Source organism: Alternaria burnsii, assembly GCF_013036055.1.
Source record: "Alternaria burnsii strain CBS107.38 chromosome Unknown 121, whole genome shotgun sequence".
Classification (NCBI taxonomy): Eukaryota; Fungi; Ascomycota; class Dothideomycetes; order Pleosporales; family Pleosporaceae; genus Alternaria; species Alternaria burnsii.
In genome coordinates, this window is record NW_024066125.1 from 336,714 (window position 1) to 352,594 (window position 15,881).

The following is a 15,881-nucleotide window of genomic DNA, read 5'->3' on the forward strand; positions in this document are numbered from 1 at the left end:
ACTCTAGATCTAAGCAAAACTCCTAAACCCAATATGCAGCAACTCAGAAAGCTCACACTTGCCTGAAAGCCTCAACGAAACCTCCTTCGTCCGAACGTCGACGCATTCGATACTTCACTATGATCCTCCTCACCGAACACCACCGAGGACATTGGACGGAGCGAGAACCACCTGCGCCTTTCACGCGGTGGTGTATTTTCCCGATCATAAACCTCAGATAAGGGAGACGTTGTTTGCACGCTTGGCGCAGTCTCCGTCATAGAAAGACCTGGAGACGGTGTGAGGGGAGGTCGCTCCAGGGCAATGGGAAGACTGAGAGAAGATAACGGATGTTCCATGGACATTTGTTGTCGTTGTATTGCTGCATAGCTGGGATGCGATGGTCCTTGGTAGGAAGTTTGCCTGTGGCCGTGGTTGGGTGCTGGTCGTGTTCTGTCGATATTGTTTAGAGTCGGCGCGTTGCTGTCACTTGCAGCTCTTTGAGTAGGTGATCTTGCAATGTTTGAAGGTGTAGTGATTCCGGTACGTGTGTTGGTACTGCTGCGACCGAGTGCTTCCAGTTCGGGGTACCGTTGTCTGGTCCTACTATATGCTGATTGACTTGGAAAGTCAGCAGATGAGCCGGACCGTCTACTTGATCGCAAAGTCGGATGATCGCTCACCAGTCTAGTAGCTGGTTCACGAGTAGCGTCGCTCGACGGTTGGGAATTTTGATTGTTTCGTTTGGTGCGACCCTCAGTAACCTGTGCAGAACCAGTCTTCGTCGTACCATGCAAACCCATGGTTTGCTGAGAGTCATTCGTTTGAGTGGTTCCATCCCAGGGAGAAGAATTGGTTTCGGTACGAGCCATGTTATCGCTGCAGTGCTGCTGCAATGGCCTGTTGAGTGCAGGTGTATCGTTGCTAGGTAATTCTACTGGAATACTTCTACGAGGGATACCTTGACCACGCTGGGTAAGGTCTTGAGGCATAAGATGGCCCCTTGTTCGCTCTGGTATCGACTCGTGCGGCTGCTGCTCTCGATTAGCATACTGATTGTTCGAGGTATATGTCGACCGCTGCCTCGATTTTCTACCGGTCAGTACCTGCTCAGCGTCTGCTAGCGTACTTTGTTCTGGAATACTTCTGGAAGAAGCTGAGGGTAATCTCAGTGAAGCGCTCAACTCCGATATGCCATCCGAAGTGGGTAGCTCATGAGGTTCACGAAGCGAATCTCTCCTTGCATTCGATGGAGTCGTGGTATCAGAACCTTGATAACGTCAGCATCTTCTCATAGTCAGTTTCTTGCTACTGCCTACTTTTAGGTTCATTGTCTCTCATGACAGCTCGAGGAAATCCACTTATGTGGTACTTGGCAGGGGCCAGGTCGCGGCTTCGAATGTGCAGTGAGATATCGATTTGTGAGTCCTTTCTCTTCGCCCTTATGTTGCAGATGGGCAACCGAAACGACAGCAATTGCCGCATTTCAGATATAGTCTCCAATGACAGAGGAATCTAAAACGCTTAGCGTAGCAACGGTGCTATGATTGGAAAGCTTACCTGAGTGAAAGGACTATCTAGATCAGACTGAATCTCAAAGTAAGACTGAAAAGTACCTGTCTGGCGCTTTGCGAAGAACTCTCCCAGGCCTGTGAGTAAGGGCGAGTCGTTCTCGAACCTACAACGGATATGACCTTCATGGCCAAGTCAGCTGCAACCTCTTTGCTTCACTTGTGATGATCGCCTACCTAAACAAGAGACGGTCCCATCATTAATTGATATCGGGCTATCAAGTAATTCGAAGTAGAACGTACTAGCCACAAGTAAATGTGTGACCCTTGCAATCTGAGCACGGCTTGCGGATGTTTTCAGTGCCCTCCGAGTATCCCGAATCAACTCTCCAATCTTTTTGACTTCGTCCAGTTTCGGCGGCTGACGCTCGATGTCTGGGTTGATACGAACGTATCGCAATGCATCATCTCTTGTTGGGGCCATGTCGGAGCAAAACTTATCCCACGCCTGCTCGGCGTCCAGAATGTTATCCATGAGGTTTCGCTACTGATTTGTCAAAAGAGTGCTCCCGAAAGTCTTAAGCAAACGATTATCCCAAGCATCGAATAAACATACCATTTGAGTGATGATTTGAGGCATCATATGGAACGTTGGTCGTCGAGTCCTATCCTCGTCTGTCGTTGTCACATCAGGCTGCTCGACTCGCGGGTCTGCCTTGTTTTGACTTGTACCTATCGATAAGAAGAGATCCGGCGCTCGATCAGCAACATCAGGCCATATCAGCTTCCTCTCATGGTTCATGAGCCGAACGGGATTGTTATGATAAATCGCACCGTCGAGATATGTCCGATGGGTATCAGCGTGTTCAAATGACTTGAAAAAGGTCGGCGCGGCTGATGTGGCAGCCGCAGCATCAGCGATGGAAAGGCCAATCTCTAACCGGTCAGGTCGTAGAAATTCGTACTCCGCTGGTCGTAGTGAGCTTTTTCCATCCTCTTTTCGGCTGTAATTTGCAATGATGATCGCTTTAGATCCGGTTTTATCTGTGGCTGTCACAGCGACCTTGGTATTTACATAAGAACTTCGTTCTCCATAATTTCCGAAGAGATGATCTTCTCCGAAGTTGTGTATCAGCGTCTCTCTGAAGGGACCTGTCGAATACTTTGAAGTGAGCTTCAAAGTTATCAGGTGTCTCAGGAAAGGAATGCTGTGCAAAGTCCGCGGTGTGAACGCAGTACCACACAATGATCTGAACTTATCAGAGCAACGCCTTAGGCTCCAGTTTTTGGCGACCATTGCTAGCGCAATGATACCACCGGTGCTTCAAGATGTGAGTATTGTGGTGCCCAAGAATAATTAAAACTTACCTTGTTCCCATGATTAGGTCGAAGAACGCCTGGATAGGAATTTGGTCTCCGATTTGGTTTTGTATGGCGCGAAGTACTTCCAGCTCAACGATACCACGCACACCACCTCTTTTTAGATGTTAGTGTTTAGCATATTGGGAGGTTAGAATAGTAAGAAAGAACTACAAAAACTATTGGCAAGCAGATCTGTGCTCCAACTGCACAGAACTTTCAGTACGAAAAGCTTCCGGATTTAGCTGGAAATGACTCACCCGTCGAGGCATAGTAGACGAATCCCTGCATGCTCAGGCTTGAACCTGAGGAGACATGGTACTTCCCATTGTGTTTCCTTAGGGTGTAGGGGGCAGCATTTTAGATTGACCAGACATCGTGTATCAGTAGCATTCTGCGAATGCTGTCCATGAGCCCGCACGCACTGTGTGCAAAGCACATGTCCACACCGAAGGACGTGCTCAGGTGATTGCATGAGACAGCAGAAACATGTAGCATGACTGAGAATCCCACTTGCGGAACCCAAAGTATCAAAAAACCTGATAGTGGTGTCATGGTGAATCTCCATCATGTAAGCCTCTCTGGAATATCCTGGTGCTCGTCGTGAAGCGTTTCCTAATTCGCGATCAATGTCGCGCATCTGCGATCGAATACTATCTTCCCAAACCGGAAGATAACTTTCTGGTTGGAAACAGGACTCGAAGTCGCCGGGTATCACTTTGCCTTTAGCGTTTTGGTGCCCTTTTGGATCGTGGTTGACGCCAACGTTGACGCATTGATATGAGCCGTTGGAGAATTCGCAAGTGAGATGCTGACTCCAGAAGGTCTCTACTGAAAACTTGCAGTAGTTCATATAGTAAACGAAGTGATCCAAAGCAGAACCTATGACATGTCAGAGAGTTCAATAGTGAAGGTTTGGGGAACGTTCAAGATGCCCAGAACCCAAGGCCTCTTGGTATGACTCGAGGTGCAGAGGAATGTTGTGTCAAGATAATGTCTGACACCACGTACCTTTGCGATTGCGAACGCAATCAAGAGAGATGCTGGTAGCTACAAGTCTAGACATCCGATCAAAGATGGAAGTAGCCTTGTGTATCTTTCTAAAAGCACTTTTGGAAAGCACTGATCTCTTGTTATGAGCTTGTATAGCAAGCGCGAGTTGAAGCATATGCCCCCCAAAGTCATTGGGTATTGGGTTATTGATTAGAGCCATGGCAATGAAGTCAAATGGCATGGTGAGCGTACGCGAAAAGTGGCTGAATACTGCCTGGAAATGCATGTCCAGCTCAAGGGATTTGAAGAGCATGTTCGCTCGTTTCCGGGAACCGAACGACTTTGCGCACGAAGAATGGATCACCTGGTAAAAGCGATTGACTTGGTTGTGTAACAGCTGATATCTGCCTTCACGTGGTATGCGTACGACCTGGAATGTGGAATAGTAGCAGTGTATCAGATCAAGGATGGATCTTATGCGTCGTCCTCTTTCCCTCCAACTTTCGGCTAGGCCGATGAAGAAGGGATGTCCATGCCTGGGGCTTATGCAGTGTTGATTGGCCGCTAGCAAGCTTTCCGTTGCCGATACACTTTCCCATTCATTCGGATCGGCACTTGGTTCACATCTGTTAAGTGCAATGATGGCATGTGGAAGTGTCGGTTGATTTACGGATGTCTCCAAGGACGCCTCAGCCCATTGCAATAAGGGTTGCAGGGTTGCTACCTCGAATGTTCTTGTAAAAGCGTAAGTGAGGAGATTCCTGGAGGAGATGTTGCACGTACTTGGAATTTGCGCCGTGCATAACAAAGACTACTACGTCCGAGAGAGTGTAAAGGATACGTGGGTATAACTCTTTCACGATATAACTTCTTTTTTCCCTTTCCGTATCGGCAGTTGCCCATGCCAATGATCGCTTACGACCTGGAGTCAGCCGTGCGGAGACTGAATCAGGGTTTGACCGCGACTTGCGGTTCTCTCGTGCACCTATTGGTGGGCTCTCACCGCCCTCTAGGCCTTCACAATCTGCATACAGCAAGGGCGTTCGTGTATCGATGCTTCTGGAGTCTGCATATAGATGTACATCGGCGGATGTTGGAGTGTGCTCGATAGGATCATTGTTGGGCCTTTCATTTCCAGCTTGCGCCTCTAGCCGTCTCAAACCAACGACAGGAGAAGGATATCCTTCCGCTAGGACACCAGCTGCTTGTAGTTGAATGAGCATGTTGATCAGAGTACTTTTCCCGGCATCTGATGCGTAGTTAGTGTCATCGAGACGTTCAGAATATCAACTGACGGAATGATTACTGGTTTGTCCAATGAAAGACACAATTTGCGGGTATTTCTCTTTGCCGCTTCTGAGCGGACTGCCCAATAGTTCGGAGTACACATCGTAATCGAGGAATTGTTGACGATTTGACTGATCACCTGTTCTCTGGAAACTGTCGTGACGCTCTGGATCATCGTCTCTTTTTACACCTTCGATGATGTCAGTGTTGACCTACGCACCCAATGGATCAATCATACCGAACCAGGTAGTAGCCAGATCACGCTCGTGGAGTTCTTCCACTTTCTCTTTGCTGTGCTTGGGCTCCAATATGCTCATAAGTTTGGTGTACACATAATACTTGACTTTCTCATGCGGTCCATCTCTGCCTTCCCTGCCATCGCGATGCGCCAGAAATTGCTCCCAGCACGGCTCGCAGAACTCACTCGCGCAGTCCACACAGTACCAAATAGAAGCATTACCCCTCGTACAACCTTGCATGCGAGCATCGCAATCGTCGAATGGTCGTGACATACCAGTGGAAAGATCCTGAATAATTGCTATCGGGCTGAGGATGCGGCAGAGTTGCGGGGAAGTCGTTGAGGCAATGATCTCTATGCTAATACTCAGCCTCATGCAGGCGCTCTGCTGAGCTGCATGCGCATCCAATCGATATCATCGCGATAAGTGCATGCTAGCAAAGCCACTCTCGCGTGTCTGCTCAACGCCAAACGAATTGGAGTATATACCGTCAGCCACTCGACTGTTCATCACGGCAAATCCGTAACTTGGGCTGACCGGTCGCAATCGTGAAGCGAACGCCGATTGCGCCGCGAAATCGCGTCGCATTTACCGCCATATCATGTTGAGAGCAGTGGTTCTAGGCGCCAGCCTCGGATGCCACAGCGTCAAATGTGTTCGGAATGGATGATGTTGAACGGATACCTAAGTAGAGTTGGGCGGTAATAGGCGATAGCGCACAGACCGATCATCCGCCAGGAACGATCGTCAGTTCTCCTGTGGCTATTCTTTCGCCATGCGTATCAGCAGATCGATCCAGACTTCTAGATAATCAGGCTGCATGCTATGAAATCTAGCAAACGTTATGAATGATGTACCACGACGTGCATTTCGCGGTCTTTGTTGCACCACGGCCCTCATGAGGAAGATAGAACACTTATTAGCAAAGATAGCTTTCTTACCTCTAGAACGTTACGACAGCAATCAAAAATGAACAAAAGCTTATAAAAGTACTCTTCTATAGAGATTCGATAGGCCAGCACCCTTTAAAAAATTCTTTGTTTCTACCTAGGTAGATGCGACTAACTTACGTGGCGACGAAAGAGTTACATGGATAACAGCCTGAAATATTAGTCCGCCGCTTTATAGTTTATACGCGTGTGATTTTCTCGAGAACTTGTCCGGTAAGTCTGCTGTAACGAAGATTGAGAATGTTGGTGTCAATGTGACAACAAGTCCGAGATGAAACTTGGGCGGGGGTCGCGCCAGCTAATCACGCCCCAGACCGCCAGACCGCCGAACGAGGTTGGAAGGTTTTGTTTTTATCTAATTTTCTTACAGCCACAAACACATCTCGTCTCTTTTACTAATTCATTGATAAATACTCGAGCCGAGTAACAAACACAACACAGAAACACATCATGCCACCCATGGCGAGCTCTATACACCCCGACTTCCGGGACGATGTCACTGTAGCGCAAGCTCGTGCGGCGGACGAGAAAACGGAACGCCTATTCTTCGAACAACAGGTTGCGAAAAGAGCTGGAGATATGGATCGCTATTTGCAGCTTGCCCAAGAGATGTTACAAACTCGACTAGGCGTTTACAAACCTGACTCGATGCCAGTTGGCGATGCCTGGTAGGAAGAGCCAAGGTGCAAACCCCATGCGAGATATCCGCTGACTTTGTACACTTAAATTCCAGGTGCTTGATCGGGTCAGCCTATCGAAGAGAGTCTAAACTACAAGAGGCAATAGAAGCTACTGAGAAGAGCATCGAAATACACGCTGCAGGAGATAATGAAGACAACTTTGTACTAGCCAGAGAACAATTTTGTTTGATCTTGGAGGACATGGAAAAGCTCTCCGATGCTAAGGAAATTCGATTACGAGGCGCAAGTACAGGGAGGATGGTTTGTTCAAGCCCACAGGTATGCTGAGCGAAATGTGACCTGAAGCGATGTTCCTAACGTGCTCGGCGCAGTGTCACTTTCAATCATACGACTTTCGCCTGCTGAATCAAGGCATTCGTCTATTCAACTTGACTGAATTGCACGGATGCGGTGGGTGCAGATCAGCGTTCTACTGCTCCCAGACATGTCAAAAACAAGAGTGGAAGAGACATAAATCTCCATGTAAGAAACATGTGGCTAGTAAAACTGGGACATGATTGGTTACATCATCCTGTACGTGCTCTCTGTTTGAGTATCATACAAGCTTACCGAATAGAACTTGTTTGCTACCATGTCCTTTAGCATCCGCCTGCGCAAAGCCAATACGAATCGGACTACTCTCTTAAATGTATGTAGAAGTGGAGGCGGCAGGCAGCTAAAAGTCACACTTGTGCGACTTACTAAGACGAAATCTTGTTGTGTCTCATGGAATGCGCCGAATATTTTCAATACGTCAGAAACAACCCTCTATTGTGGCTACGTTGGTGGTATGCGACTTGTGCAGGGCGGGGTATTTTAGCGCTTGTATGTGCTTCAGAACAATGTACCCCACCGACCTAAGTTGCGTCCCGGTTAGTTGCGATGCGCTTCGACGCCACCAGTTACAATTACGCCACCTGCTGCGCATGACAGATGGTGTCCAATCTGTGACATCCACGTATCTGTTTTTCAGCCTTATCATGGTTGCCTAGAATCCGATCGCAATGGATGCAAGGACTCTCGTTCCTCTGATATCGCGATTACCTCTCCTCGTGTGACATCCAGACGATGGGCTCCGATAGCCTTTGCACTCGTATGTGTATGCGCATGGTCTCTCAGCCTACCGACTATTCTCTCTAGTCCGCTTTCCACTGAGCAACGGCTCAGCTACCCTCCGTAATGAGTGAGCATTCTCTGCAAGAGGAGTCGCAAGCCCTTATACCTCATAACCCACACCATCCGGCTTACTCAAGCATCGAATCCGAGAATGGGGAGATCCGATTGTTAGAACTACTGCCTGGAAAGTACGACGATTCTCTCTCAATGCGCCTGCTACCGAAGAAGTCAAACGAAGACATCGAATACGAAGCTCTCTCATATGCGTGGGGAACGACCGATAGCCCGCACGAAGCTCTTCTTGACGGTACCCCAATTATTATGAGGATAAGCCTTGATCTTGGCCTCAGACGCCTCCGGTATGCTGAGAAGTCCCGCATCCTATGGGTCGACGCCTTGTGTATCAACCAGAACGATGTTCAGGAGCGATCGCATCAGGTTCAACAAATGGCGAAAATATACAGTTCAGCGATGAAGGTACTGATATGGCTTGGCGAATGGCCATCATCCCACCGGTGCCAGGACCAAGAGCGCTGCGAAACGGCCTTTGCTGAACTCTTCGCTGAGACGCGTCGAATCAACACGTTGCACGATCCTACACTTTCGAATCCACAACGTTCCTCCATGGTGTTCAGTTTTCTAGAGCGAAGTGAGATGATATTTGGTTTAAGCCATTTCAAAGATCATGCTACGAACATTACTTCTCAACCCTGGTTCAATCGTTTATGGATCATTCAGGAGTTCATTCTGGCCCAAACAGATCCGGTCGTACACATAGGATGTCACGTTGTTATGTGGGCAGACTTCTTCAGCGCTATGGAAGAGACTTTTGCACAATACGAAGATTCCCATATGCCTTTCTATGGACATCTCTATCCGAGTAGAATGAGAAGTTTGAACGAATTGAGATATGGTGACGAGCAAAACCGCAATCTCTCCTGGTTGCTATCTTACTCCTGGGGTTCCGTTGCTAATGACAGCCGAGATCAGGTCTATGGGCTACTTGGAATCTGTGATTTCCAAGTAGCCGATCCGATTATACCAGACTACTCGAAGAGTTTCGAACAAGTCCTTGCTAGCGTTACTGTGGTTGAGATATTAGAAAGCTCCCCAGAATGCTATCTTGACTTGCGGGACAATAACTTCGTGCCTGATGTAGCATTCGATGAAAACTTTTCAATACCCTCATGGTCGTTGGACATAGACTATTTTCATCATCCTGTAAAGGATGAACAAAAACCCAAACGTCTACCTCGAAAAGAGCGGAAGCGGCGAAACGGCTTGCTGCGTCTGTCAGAGGATGGACTTACTCTTTTCACGCAAGGTCGTTATATTGGTACAATCTCCGCTGTTTTTTCTTGCGGAGGTATCAGGAGCGAGACGAACTATGAGACGACTTGTCGAGCCTCTGAGCTGTACAACTTTTATCACAGGGTCCTGAACCCGATCGGTATTGAACCTCAACGTCTTTATGAGCTACTACGACGCGATCGCCATGTCTTCGCCTATATGGATGATTTCACCAGTGCTTTGCTGGGACCCGAGAACGATTTCAATCTCGTGGTTGGTTCCTTGAACATTGCACATACAGCAATTATCACTGAGCGTCCTTTGACTCTTATATTCACGCAGGAAGGAGACCTTGCAATACCATGGTACTATGACCAGATCGGGATACAAGCCGGAGATATCATTGTCAACCTGTTTGGATATAACGTACCTTTTATCCTGAGACCTTCTAGAGGTGCTCGGGAGTATGCTATAATTAATGTCGCTCAGTTTGAAGTTGAGTGGAAGGATCGTCCTCGTAATTGGATCCAGTTCGAGGGTGAAGGCGGAGAAGAGTATGCACTCGTCTGAAATATCTTGTATGGAGAGGAATGTGATCCATATTATCAAATTCGCAAGATTATGTGCGAGAAAGCCCACATGTCTTCGTGACAAAGACTTCAATCACATTACCTATACTCTTTTTCTGTAATAATGGCAAAGCATCCGGCCTCGACTTTGGACTCACCAATTCACCTCCCTCCACACCCATTCCCCTAAAACCTACTAACATCCCTCCCAAACACCCAATTAACCGCCCAATAAACCGGCACAAGAACCTTATTCCTCCAACTAACCGTCCTCGTCAAATACGCCCCCCGCCAAATAATCCACGCCACATACCCCTGCAATCTTCCACCCCACTTGCCTCCTCCCTGGAACAAGGCATTCCAATTACCAATATATGCCAGCGTACCGAGATCTTTGTATGTAAATCCCTTGGACTCTGAACGCGAGGACGGGGATAAATCGCCCTTGTTTAGCCGTTTGGCGAGCCAAAAGGCCTTTTGAGATGCGACTTGTGCGGTGGCGGGGTAGGTCGTGTCTTGAATGATGCCGCAGTCGCCGAGGGCGAAGACGGAGGGATGTATTGCTTCGGTTGTTGTGGAGCTGCTATGTTCGGATGAGAATGAGGAAGAGGAAGGGATTAGCTTAACGCGGAGGTGATCGTCGGTGATGATAGAGCCGGATTTCGGGTCTTTCTTGACTATCCATTTTACGTCTTTGTTGAGTGCGGAAGAGGAGGAGGAGGATGAGGATGGGAGATGTAGGTCGGTGGGTGCCTCGCGGACGGAGGAAAGTGCGTGGTCGACGAAGGGATTCTGCATGAGTCCTGTACCTGTTGGTGGAAGTCAATACTTGTGTATCTAGGTGATGAGAGTCGTAAGACATACTCCAGACGCACATGCCTACACCAATCTCACCCTCCTCCTTGACCTTGAGCGTATACAAATGGTAATTGTCGATATCATCCGACATACCCCTCTCAGCCGGCGCTCCCGGCCTCAGCTCCTCCACATGGTGACTCGTCTTGATATCAATACCTCTACGCTTAAACTTCTGCATCGCATACCCCGCGAGTTTCTTGTCAAACATCGGCAGAACCTTCTCCGCAACATCGTAAACAGTAATCTTATGGTACTGAATGAGTTCCGGGTACAACTTCTTCATATCTTCATTAATCAAGTCGTGCAGCTCGGCACTGAACTCGATTCCCGTAGGCCCACCCCCCACAACAGCAAAGTTGAGCAACTGCTTCTTCATCTCAACAGAAGTGGTAGGTAGCGCCGCGCCTTCAAAGCATGCTAAGATGCGATTCCGGATCCTACGCGCATCGCCCACGTCCTTGAGGAAGAAAGCGTGTTCCTTGACACCTGGGGTACCAAATGTCTGGCTATAACATCCTACCGTCACAATCAACTTGTCATACTGAACATCGAACAATTTCCCCACTTTAGCCTCCTTCTTCCTCTCCACCTCCCTCTCTTCCTTGGTCTCGCCTGCGTGCCGATCTGTAGTCAACGCAACACCTTGCTTTGGATCATCAACCGCCTCTTCAATTGTAATCGTCCTATTCTTGAAATCCACATCGTCGGCCCATCCTTGGAAGAATTCGACTTTTGTTCGTCGGCTGCGCACGGGTTCGAGGGCAGTGCGGAATTCCAAGGTGCCGACTGCGGTAGAGGCCAGGAGGGGCGTGAAGGCGAAGTAGGAACGGGGAGATACAACGAGGGTTTGGAATTTCGAGGCGTCGAGAGAGCGGGCGACTGTGAAGCCTGCCCATCCGGATCCTAGGATGACTACGCGCTCGCGGTCTAGAAGGGAGGGTTGTTAGGGTCACGAATACAATTATCTCGCGGGAGGAAGGTAACAATTGAAAAACGTACTGCCTCTCCCTTCATCCAACTTGTCAATCGTTATTCCCCTTCTCTGTTCCAAGCTCTTTCCATACCTTCCGTTTATCAAAGCACTCGTTCGAGACAGCGATCCCAGGCGCGAGCTGGCCGCAAGCTCCCTAACACCACCCGGCAACACAGACATGCGAGCCAGCGAAAACATGCTTCAATGCTTCACAGTCTCAGCTGATTCCTTATATCGCAGCAGTCCCGAAAGATCATTGAACTGACAGGAACCACACTTTTTTTTTTAGTTATTTATCAACAACCCGGGTGCTTGCGGGACGACACGACGGAAAGTCGGCGTTGACGCCATGACGTATAGCTTTTGCAAGCTTGACGCGCCGAGCGCTGCCGAACTAGTTCCCACGTGTGATTGCCGTTGCGATTGAAGATTCATTGCGCGGAGGATGAGATGGGTTTATTTGGTCATACGAATACAGGTCAAGAAATGTTTGCGGACTGGCATGGTATATCTAGGTAGTTACATGGCAGGGTTGAGAACGCGGTTCGGTAAGCGCGGGAGGAAAAGGGCCGTAAGATGGCGTCCGTGTCACGATGCGTCGCAGTCGATAATGCGTATGGGACGTAGGAGGTGGAAAGTAGGAGCTCGGAGAGGGTAAATGCTGTGCCCGGGTGGAAGGAAATCTAATGTTAGTTGAGAAACGCTCAGGCGACACAGACATCGTACGATCAGCCATTCGCCAACAAAATCACCTTGATGTCACCTATCCATGATTTCTCTATCGCATTGAGCGCTGTCGTCACCTTCCTCTTGACCTGGGATATGGCCTTTCAATAGATATAATCCACAGTTGGTGAGAGAACCGTCTAGGACAAGACGGTCCTTTCGAAATTATGTTTTCGTGAATAGGTAGCAATACACATAGCTATAGTACCCACTCTCAAAAACCTATCTTACATACAACACGTACTGTATCTACGAGAAGCACAAACGAGCTACTATCTCGTCAATGCTTTACAAGCAATATCAATGCTAGTGGGTATCCTATATCCCCTCCGGCCCCGCTAGAAAAACGCCTTTACACCCATATGCACTCAACGCCTTCAATACTCAAATCCCAAAAAAAGAAGAATGCCCTTCACTTCTTGCTCTTCCCACCCCCCAAGTACCCCACCACGTCCCCCGCCCTCTCCAACCTCGCCCTCGTCTCGGGTAACCCCTTGTTCAACTTGTGCAACGCCAACACCGCCTTCTCCCAATTCCTCTCCACCTCTTCCTGCCTCTCCAACGCATCCACACCAGCCAATACTCCATCACCATTATCATCACCTCCTTGCCGCTCATGCGCCGCTTGCTGCATCTCCCTCCACGTTTTACTCTCCGCCTCGAAGCTCCTGATCCACTCTTCGGCCGCAACCTTGGGCGTCGTCCGCCGCTGCTGACTGATCTTTGCAATCAGCGCATCGCGTCTAGCCACCGTAGAGGAAAGCTGCGTTCGTAGTTTATCGTCAAAGGCTTCGTATTCGACGGTTTCTACTAGTGACTCGGCCCCTCTGCCATTGTTCAATCCACCACTCCCCCCATCGATATCCATCCTGTCCCTGTCCCCATTTGCTACCCCGTCTTCTGAATCGCTCTGGACAACGTCGATGCCGTTGATACTGATGTTTTGCCGCATTCCTTGTAACACTTGCGCAACAAAAATCTCGACCAAGTCTTCTACGCTCCGTCGTAGTTCATCCGGCGCGTTTGCGGTCTCATCTGTAGAGGGGACTGGGGGCAGGTGGAGATCGAGTTTCTGTCGCGCGGCGGTGCGGATCTGGTTGGTGAGATAGGTGAGATCGCTTGGGGACTGGAGTTCGATTTTGCGGTGTTCCATTGCGGGGGTGGGTGAGTGATTGTTGGGTTCTTGGTGTTTGCAGCGTGCGCGCTGTGCGGGTGGGGTTCTTTTTCCTTTTTGTTGGAGAGATTGTGGATTTCTTGTATTTGATGGATGGTATGCGCAAGTTGCTGAGAGGCGGATATGCGAGCTTCTTGGTTGTGGTGGGGTGTGTATCTCGTGTGGTGCAATGGCCGTCGTCGTGAGTTGGGTCAGGTTTGTTTTGGCTGTTTGTTTGTGAACGCGGAACGTGGACCGCGCGCGACGCTTGATCGCCTTATCAGCCCGCCTTATCGGGGCCGAGGCTGTGGGGTCGCTGCACCACCTCGAAGCATGCGCTGATAGCACAACAGTCTTGCACGGTTGAATACATGGCCTGATGTGCCATGATAGCTATGTAGCTTGTGTATTGTTCCATCAGGGCTGCAGAAACAAAAAGAGCACAAAAGCTTCTTGAGCAGCATATAGACACCTCCCGAACACCTGATCCCATCCAATCCAGTCTCCAGCATGCAGCCATCCAAACCACACGCCCATGACCATGTACCAAAACGCCTATCCCAACCCATATAAACATGAATCCAGTGTCGCATCATCCGTTGAAATGCCAAAGCATATGCACATCCATTGTCCAACCACAGCCTCCCCATGCATCCGTGCTTGTATACATCTATAGCCGAGTATCAGAAGGAAACATATTCCTGACCTCCTCATCTGTCAGAATGATATCCTGCACCGGATCCTGTCGGCGTTCGAGGTCGTCGAAGTGGTAATCGATGTACGAAGGGAGGAACATCTCTGTCAACATTGTCAACACACACCGTTATAGAGCCAACACGCACGTCCCCCAACTGGCCATCCTCTGTAGCCAGAACAGCGAAAGGAGGGAACAGTAGGGATAGCAACAAGAGCATAGAATGAGACATACCTTGATTCCAATCAAATCCTTGACTAGCCTTGACACAAGTGATCAGCCTCAATCCCCCTTCACCCTCTTCATCCCCACCGACATTGACAACGGTATGTTCTTGTCGGGAAAACGTTTCGCTCATCAGAGACTCTCTGCGACGCATGCTACTTGCACTGGTCTGTGTAGAAGAGCCCGATGGCAATGATGACGACGACGAAGGCGTGGAAGAACCATAACTACGCGGGCTACCCCCGCTACCGTACGAGAAGCGGTTCGGCGAAGGTGTGAAGTTGTAATTGTAGTTGTTAGGCGTCGAGGGCCCTGTGGAAGCCGCGAATGACGACGAAGACGACGAGTTCCGATGGTCGTGGGCAGGGCCTTTGCCCTTGCGCTTTGGTATCGCGATGGAGGATGACATGTTGTCGTTGCTGCTGCTACAGCGTCGATTGATGGACAGATAGATAGATAGTGATAGTGAAACCGAGATAAGACAAAACAGCCCAAGTCCAGCAAAGCAGCAGAATAAAACACCAACCGTCCGTTCAATATCACCAGTTAAATCACAAAATCATACAACAAGTGAGAGAGAGAGAGGGAAGTGAGCAAGTCCGAAACGGAGAAACACAGTCATAGCCCATGATCATCGGACAACCGCTGTCCGCTCCGTTGTCATAGATCCACCACCCCCGTTCACGGCGTAGCCTCGTCTGACTCCTCTCTGTCCCCTCTCCACACGTCCCCCTCGGACTGCGGCGATCGACAGGCGGAAGCAAGGTGTGTCACTGTGATTGGCTGTTTGGCGCTTGCTTTCCGTCAACACCGCCTCACTTATAGTACACATGGCGTGCGCACGTGTAACAGGCACCCGCCTCTGCTAGTTGCATTCGCGGGCTATGTGTTGCGTGCGCGGGCGCACATCTTGCATGATGCATGCATTCGATAGCCGTAGCGTCATGTATAGCTGTTATCTCTTATCTCCATGGCAGCTAGATATATTCGAGCTTGCTAGGAACTGATGATAGTAGTAGAGCCGACGACTTCCGATGCACATGATTTATTGGTGGTGGGGATCAATCAGGTCATCTGGGTACTATAATAGTATGTGACGTAGCAATAGCGTGTCGAGAGACCGAGGGACCGAAGGCACGTTATCACCCAGTTCCTGAATCGACCTGCATGTACACCGGAACAACGCACGCCATGGCATGCATCGTCCGCTGAGCTGTCCATCAAGGTAGAGAACAGAGTAATGTGTCAACATCACTTTGAAAACATTCGCAAATTATTA

General features: G+C 49.2%; 5 protein-coding genes across 5 annotated transcripts; 2 read left to right on the top strand and 3 right to left on the bottom strand.

The window, feature by feature from the left end:
• Positions 1-71: 71 nt before the first annotated feature.
• On the bottom strand, positions 72-5,641 carry GT037_010115 (uncharacterized protein; the record flags this gene model as incomplete). The annotated part of the gene is made up of 10 exons (XM_038935162.1): positions 72-1,249; positions 1,299-1,494; positions 1,540-1,673; positions 1,728-2,034; positions 2,107-2,812; positions 2,859-2,966; positions 3,389-3,731; positions 4,567-5,091; positions 5,149-5,319; positions 5,368-5,641. The coding sequence occupies 10 exons, from the start codon at positions 5,639-5,641 to the stop codon at positions 72-74; spliced, it is 3,942 nt and encodes a 1,313-aa protein (XP_038782253.1).
• Positions 5,642-6,768: 1,127 nt separating this feature from the next.
• Positions 6,769-7,286, top strand: GT037_010116 (uncharacterized protein; the record flags this gene model as incomplete). Its single annotated transcript, XM_038935163.1, has 2 exons — positions 6,769-6,986; positions 7,052-7,286. 2 exons carry the CDS (start codon positions 6,769-6,771, stop codon positions 7,284-7,286), a joined length of 453 nt encoding a protein of 150 aa, XP_038782254.1.
• Positions 7,287-8,177: 891 nt separating this feature from the next.
• GT037_010117 (uncharacterized protein) lies at positions 8,178-9,974 on the top strand (the record flags this gene model as incomplete). The annotated part of the gene is made up of 1 exon (XM_038935164.1): positions 8,178-9,974. One exon carries the CDS (start codon positions 8,178-8,180, stop codon positions 9,972-9,974), a length of 1,797 nt encoding a protein of 598 aa, XP_038782255.1.
• A 185-nt stretch (positions 9,975-10,159) lies between these two features.
• GT037_010118 (frequency clock protein) lies at positions 10,160-13,683 on the bottom strand (the record flags this gene model as incomplete). Its single annotated transcript, XM_038935165.1, has 5 exons — positions 10,160-10,235; positions 10,287-10,782; positions 10,838-11,758; positions 11,831-12,003; positions 13,001-13,683. 5 exons carry the CDS (start codon positions 13,681-13,683, stop codon positions 10,160-10,162), a joined length of 2,349 nt encoding a protein of 782 aa, XP_038782256.1.
• Positions 13,684-14,353: 670 nt separating this feature from the next.
• On the bottom strand, positions 14,354-15,011 carry GT037_010119 (uncharacterized protein; the record flags this gene model as incomplete). Its single annotated transcript, XM_038935166.1, has 2 exons — positions 14,354-14,481; positions 14,612-15,011. The coding sequence occupies 2 exons, from the start codon at positions 15,009-15,011 to the stop codon at positions 14,354-14,356; spliced, it is 528 nt and encodes a 175-aa protein (XP_038782257.1).
• Positions 15,012-15,881: the final 870 nt, after the last annotated feature.